The sequence below is a fragment of the Agrilus planipennis genome, unplaced genomic scaffold (genome assembly GCF_000699045.2).
Source record: "Agrilus planipennis isolate EAB-ADULT unplaced genomic scaffold, Apla_2.0 scaffold49, whole genome shotgun sequence".
In the NCBI taxonomy this organism is placed as follows: Eukaryota; Metazoa; Arthropoda; class Insecta; order Coleoptera; family Buprestidae; genus Agrilus; species Agrilus planipennis.
The window spans coordinates 1,393,953-1,401,022 of NW_020438913.1; the positions used below are offsets into that span (position 1 = coordinate 1,393,953).

Genomic DNA, 7,070 nt, shown 5'->3' on the forward strand with positions numbered 1-7,070 from the left:
GACGCGCTGATGAGATCCAAAAAGATCGAAATCGCGATCCGCGTCTGGCAGTTTCGACAGAATACAGACCACTTCGAATTATTTTATTAAATAATTAATTATTTACATCTGTACTGTTGTCGCTTAGAACATTTTCAAGTTGGGCAATAACGAATTCGCAAACAACGCAACCCAACGACGAATACTGTTTGGACATAGAGGGACTTATTAGGGTCTTCCCGTTTGCTGTGTGATCCGGAATTTCATTGGTAACTAAAAAGAAAATTAGTCGCCGTATCGTTTCCCGAAATTTCGGAATACTCACGGATTTCACCGCCAAATGGGCTATCCACTCTCGGTTCCAGATGGATCCCGTTGTAAGTTCTTGTATCAGAGCAAAGCTTAATATAAACGCAAACTTCTTGAGGAGTCAGATTGGCCAGGACGGCGTCCACAATATGGTCAGCGTAAGCAGTAACAAACGTATCACATTCTTCTCTAAGCTGTTTAGACAGGTGCGAACACAATTTGGTTAATTCCTCCCTTATTTCCTTCTGAAAAAAGACAAACAGTTCCCGTCTAGACCGTTTCTAAATCCCCGTAGCACTGTCTCACCTCAGTTTTGTTCTCTTTGACGATTTCTTCGAGTTTGGTAACGGCAAAGAGACATAACGGACAGTTGGGTTTGTCGCCCTTATTGTCTTTGATGAAAACGTCAACATCACGAGAATCTTCGGCCTTGCAAACGCTCAAAAGTGGGCAGATAACTGAAGGATCGATCTCCTGAGCCAAAAGGGCAACGAATGCGTCTCCGTACGTGTTAATAAATTCCCAACACGTTTCGTTAACAGAGTTGGGCAAACGATCACAAGCTTTACCAACCACTCTCTTGATTTCGTCCTTAAATTATTAAGGTCGTAAAAAAGATATAAAACAAATATCCAAAAGTATACCTCATCCTTGGGATCGGTAATTGCTTTCTGAACGTAATGCAAGAAGTATTCACAGAAGGTGCAGAGTTGTGTGTTACCGATCATTGTGAGAGTTTGGGGCATAAGTCTTTCGATGGGCAATTGAGCTGACTCTGGGGTCAACTCGGGATTGACAATCCTAACACTAGAACCCCCTCTGGTCAAGGAAACTGACCCTCTTTTGTTACTTTGTAATTTGATCACAGTTTGAACGGGAAGTAGTGGTATAATTGGCGTATCCTGTTTAAGCAACAAAGAAAAAACACTTGGCATCTTCAGGCCAAAAAGTACAACCGATTTATTCGATTCACGTAACATACATTAACAAATTCGCTATCTATAACTTACATCGTTTTCGCCCAGATCGGGACCAGGGCAGATCCCTATCAAGCCACACACGACAGTACTATTGATTTCGTCGCTTAGGAATTTATAAATTTCCGGGTAATATTCGTCAACGATTGATCTGCATTCGGGGGCAAAACTCTTCGTCTGATTACAAATTCCTACTAAAACTTTCTGAAATTCATCTTCGGTTGTGTTAGCAACAATAACATCACGAAAATGACCGACTAATTGACGACAAAGGTCGCATGGCAGATCATCTCTTTCGCTAACAAAATAAATCAAAGTTGCAGACAAAAACGTATTTTACGTTGTCCAGTTCGTTTACCTAACGTCAACGATTCCAACACTAGACAGAGGGGTCACTTGAATGGAAGTGTGCTGATGGAATTGACCACTGCACTCTCCAGTCACTATGCAGAATTCGTTAGAACCCAAGTTTTCTAACAAGTGACTGTATATTTCGTTGAAATAGGTCAATATAATGTTGCTGCAAGCGTCCGACAAACTGCTCATTCTACCACAAACCTACGCAAACCCGTATGATATTTTAAATTCAGTTTTATGTACGCTGGGGTGGGGGGTGGCGGTCATGCAGAAAATAATGAAAAATAAAGTGTTACATTTTTCTCCTAATATGAGATTTCTATTTCATGACCTCTTAAGATTCTCATTATTAATTAATACTGAAAATCTTCAACAGGTTCGGATGAGATACAGTTAACCGGTCCAAGCAAAAAAAATTCGAGCGGTTGGACTTCAAACGATTTACTACGAATAGTAATAGTCATAATAGTAAATACTAATGATGATGATAGTGATAATAATAAGCGTTGATTTCTACTTTTAAAATCTGTTTGCAAAATTAAAATCATTGAAATTCGTTGTAACAACGAACGAAAAAGCCAATCGCCTTTATGGAAAAACTATCCAGCAGCGCCTTATTTTCTCAGATATAAAGAAAACAAATTGCACCCATTACACGAAATCCCAGCGCTATAACTATAATTACAACGGAGATATGAATTTAAAAGATAAAAAAGATTAATTTCCGTTTCTTTTTTCGATTTTGTCCATTAAATTTGATCCGATCGAGTAGATCAACATCTCAAATTATACTGTTTTTCATTACCCATACGCATTCATCCAATCGTGATTGCCTTTTAATGTCAATGGACGAACCAAACGATTATTTAAAACGTAAATAATGCCAAATTAGAAAAACATAAAATGATGACCTTATGTTATCACTTATCAGTAACAGTGGCATCAGAATTGGAACGTATTATCCGACTATCTGCCGAAAATATTTAAGAAAATTTCAGCAAAAAATTTGTAAGCAATATTTTTCGCCATTAATTTAGATGAGAATAAAATAAATTGTTACAAACAATTCATTACGTTGTGAATCACAAAAACACATACGCAAATGTACGTATAAAAACTGTTTCTAATTGCCTTATGAATCACTGCTTGTTAATTGCTTATTTGTTAAACAAATGCGTTTAATGAGACTAATACGACGATTGTTTTTAACAGTTTACCCACCTTAAGCATGCCTTGCAACACCTGGTCTCTACTAGATTTCTTGAATTTTTCTTCGACCAAATGTAAAACAGTTTGACATGCACTGCAACTGTCCATGTTCGTAGTAGGCCTTGCTGTTGATTGCAGTTGGGCTTCGGCCAAGAGTTTTGTTACCCTTTCGTTATTACATAGACCAGACACATGACAAACTACCTGAGGATCCATTTGGGAAGCGAGGGTGTCAACCAGTTCGGGTATGAACTGGTCCACAAGATTTCTACATTCTTTTGCAACGATTTCGACAGGTATAAGATTGCAAGAACCTTCAAAAACCTCTTTGATTTCGCTCTAAACACAAAACATACCGACAATGCCTTTCTGACTCCAAAATTTGATTTAATTAAACCTAGATATTAATCATTTTATGATAAGAAGAAAGTTTGTAACTCTTCATTATTTTAAATAGAGAACTTGCATAATAAAATGGAATAGTAGGAATATAACATTTTTTATGGTAACCACTGTACATTAACTCAGTGGTTCTCAAAGTGAGCGCTGAAGATACAGTACCTACCATAAACTTTTGACTACCGGATTTACGATAAAAGAAAAAAAATCGATAAGATTAAATTATTACAATAAATACAATATGTAGTAGCTGCTTACTTCTGTCATATTGCTTAGTAACTGATCTCTGGCTTGTTTGACCATATCCAAACATGTTTGACAAACACTGCTATGATCCGGGGGTAACTTCTTGTGTACCCAAACTGTTTGAATGCAGTGTTTAACAGCTCTACAGCCAGCTGCATTTCTATAAAAATTGTCGCTCGTCTTACCTTATTTTATCAGTCGTTTTAATTATTAATTTAATCAATCCAATACATTAAGTATTAAACGAAAATTAATAACGTAATTATGCAAATGTTTTTATATTCATAAATAAAAGATACGTAGCTAACTTTGAATGTAAAATATTTTTTTATCAAGCAAAAAACTCATTTTAATTCAACCTTGGCTTTAAAATATCCTTACAACAAGAAAATAATAGAATTATTTTTAAATTCCTATGATTAAGATTCAAGTATATTAAATTATTCTTAGCAGGCATTATAGATAGTGGAGCTTCAGAAATCTATAAAGATGGTGAAATATCTTCAAAGGCAATTTAAATAAGTTCTATTAAAGATATCATTATCAAATAACTATTTACTTTTAAAGGTCAAAGGGCTTCTTGATACAAAGCCACTGGAATTTGATAAACCAATGAACAAATACAAATTTTAAATGTGAAATAATAGAACAACACTAATTGTTTATTAAATTAATAAGATTAATTAGGCATACGTTATGTTGCTGCACCAATAAGATGGGCCCCAAGTACACTGTTTAGCACCCAAAAGCCTAGGTAGGGGTTCAGGATCTGCATTTGTTACAGCTAAAACTAAAAAAATGTATATTATATAAAAATATTTCGTTTTCTAATACGATAAACTTCAGAAATAAAACTTCAGAAACAAAAATTTCTTAAAATAAAACAATGGCGCAGTAAATAAGTATAAACAATGTAGAATATATGCAGTCATCAGTAACAAAGTTTAATTTTGATGATTCAGAAAAATTTAACGTAACAACTTTTCCATGATTTACCTGATAATAAAACAGTAGCTGAGATGAAGACAAAAGCCTTCATCTTGATTAATTATGCTTTTTAAATTTTTCTTCGATGGTTCAAGCACTAGCAAGACACTTAGAAACTCTGTACTGAACGACTGAACACTCACAACTTCTTATCTTAGTAATTGTTAATTACTTTATATTTAATTAGTTACAAAAAGAGACGAACGTTTGAAGGATGACAACACCAAACAAATAATATTTATAACTTAAAGTGTCACACCACTGGCCACTATGCTGTAGTAGCGCAGTATATTAATTAATTTAATGATTAAAGGAACGTGTTGTGCCATCTCCTGATCACTGGCTAAACTTAAACCTGAAAAATCCAGCTTTATTTCATGCTTTCTGGAATATCACTGTAACCTGCTACCCGCTTATTCAATTAATTAATCAGTCTTATAAATTAAGTCTTATTGGTTATAAGTATAAGTCATAAATTACCTAATAATCATACAAAATTGTTGGTGTTTGCTGCTGCACAAAATTATTTTAATCATGACAGGAACATGAGGCGCCACCTATTTAAGAAAAAGTAAACCTAATTTTAAGTATACGCGAGAGATACAGAAAACTAGATGTGGAGGTATATACGAGGTGTATTATACATATTTTAAACAGAAAATCGGTGTTTTTAAAAAATTTAAGTATATTCTTACGTTATCTTCGTTTTTAAGTATAATTATTAAAAAATAATAACAAAAAAGTTAAAAATAAAGTAGGTACTAATAAATGATGTCTTAATGCAGGGTTAAAACTAATAATAAACCCATGTTTAGATACCAAAGATCAGGTTTAATCTTATTAACCACTCTTTCGCTTTTCGTCATTTTTAACAAGTTTATTGGTCATATTCTTAATCTAGTCATACGTCATAGAATCGATGGTAACCACACATATAAAACTGAATAACAAGCAGTAAATTACCATGAAAATGGATGTGGGGAACAATGGTCTGAAAGTTATAACACCTCTAATCCCAAACGTTGGAGCATTGTCGGACAATGGAAAGATTCTCTCTATGTATATGTAACTCATGTGCTGGAGTTATCAGTTCTATGTATTTGTAATTGTGTGTGTGTATGTTCGTACACATTTCCATTACAATAAAGGCCTTTGTGTACTGGCCGGCCCAACTTCATATAATTCACATCGGGTGATATATTGTTCATTTCTCAACGGTATTACCATTACGCCCCTTTTGTACCTTTGCCCTTAACTACCGCGCATCACCGGCACCGCTTAAAACAACAGCAGTCTTAACAATTTGTTACATTAGATCCCTATTTTCCCGTTTTACGAAGAAGAGATTTTTCAATTATTTTGTTTATGTAATTTTTCCACTTTAGTATCTGATACTTTTTTGCAAAAAAAATCGGGCGGCAATTGCTAGTTATGCCACTACTCATGAACATGGGTATTCGCGAAATACTCGTCTCAAAAAAATCACATCTGCATGATCCTTGCATTCCTCAATGCAAATTTCTTATTAAAAGTCAACTGTAGAAATCGGTTCTGCGAGTGTTCGGTATTCATGGATATGATGATGAATGATGCATCATGAGGAATATGCTGATAATTTTGATTCAGTATTAGAAGAAGTGGCTGATTTTAGATACCTAGGAAGTCAGATAAGTGAGGATGGAAGGAGTAGTAGGGATATAAAGCAGAGGATAGCGCAGGGTCGTGTCGCCTTTAATAAAAAGAAGTCACTTCTATGCTCGCGAATGGTTAAATTAGAAATTCGAAAAAGGTTGTTAAAGGTGTATGTTTGGAGCACGGCGTTGTACGGGTGCGTAACATGGACAGTGGGAGCGGCGGAAAAGAAAAGGTTAGAAGCGTTCGAAATGTGGTGTTATAGGCGGATGATGAGGATATCGTGGGTAGAAAAGGTTAGAAATGAAGAGGTATTAGAAAGAATAGGAGAACAGAGGACTCTGTGGAAGTCAATAAAAAATAGGCGAGATAGGTTGGTAGGACACCTTCTTAGGCATGAAGGTCTAGTCAGAGACATATTAGAGGCAGAAACAGGAGTTAGGAGGGGTAGAGGTAGACCTAGATTAGATTACTCTTCGCAAATAGTTAAGGATGTGGGTTGTTTTAGTTTTAGGGAAATGCGAAGTTTAGCTCAGGATAGGAAGGAGTGGAGGTACGTGTCCAGCCAGTCTTAGGACTGATGACCTGATGATGATGATGATGACTGGAATTATGTTTCTAACTCTTCCCGTAAGGAATATGCAAGAAATGGTGATTGTTTGAAGCCTTGGGAAAATTTTAATTTGAGGTTTTGGCTCTTGTTCTTGGTAACTTTTGGTGGACTATCTTAAATCTTTCTTGGTCCAATTCTCCATATATGCCAGAACCATTTCTTATTGAACCGTTATCAATCTATTTGTAAGTCCTAGTTTACCAAATAAAGAAGTTCATCATAGAATCCTGAATAAGGTGCCAACTATAGATAGGTATTGTTTTATAATCAAGGCCTAATTTTTAGATTGAGCAAATTTCTTCCAATTGTTAATTTGTTTATGTAGATGGGAACTTGTTCGAGCATTCATTTTAAGTCAGGTA

At 35.2% G+C, this 7,070-nt stretch overlaps 1 protein-coding gene across 1 annotated transcript in view; it reads right to left on the reverse strand.

Annotated features, from left to right (window-relative positions):
• LOC108733439 (prosaposin) overlaps positions 1-4,723 on the reverse strand; it is a 13,126-nt gene extending 8,403 nt beyond the window's left edge. Inside the window, exons 1-10 of the mRNA XM_025973515.1 lie at positions 4,473-4,723; positions 4,170-4,266; positions 3,489-3,636; positions 2,844-3,170; positions 1,624-1,823; positions 1,299-1,563; positions 933-1,190; positions 595-879; positions 305-533; positions 107-252 (exon numbers count right to left, since the gene is read on the reverse strand). Coding sequence (XP_025829300.1) covers positions 107-252; positions 305-533; positions 595-879; positions 933-1,190; positions 1,299-1,563; positions 1,624-1,823; positions 2,844-3,170; positions 3,489-3,636; positions 4,170-4,266; positions 4,473-4,515 — 1,998 coding nt within the window. The 5' untranslated portion in view covers positions 4,516-4,723. The remainder of the gene's footprint in view (positions 1-106; positions 253-304; positions 534-594; positions 880-932; positions 1,191-1,298; positions 1,564-1,623; positions 1,824-2,843; positions 3,171-3,488; positions 3,637-4,169; positions 4,267-4,472) is intronic.
• Between the last annotated feature and the right edge of the window lie 2,347 nt (positions 4,724-7,070).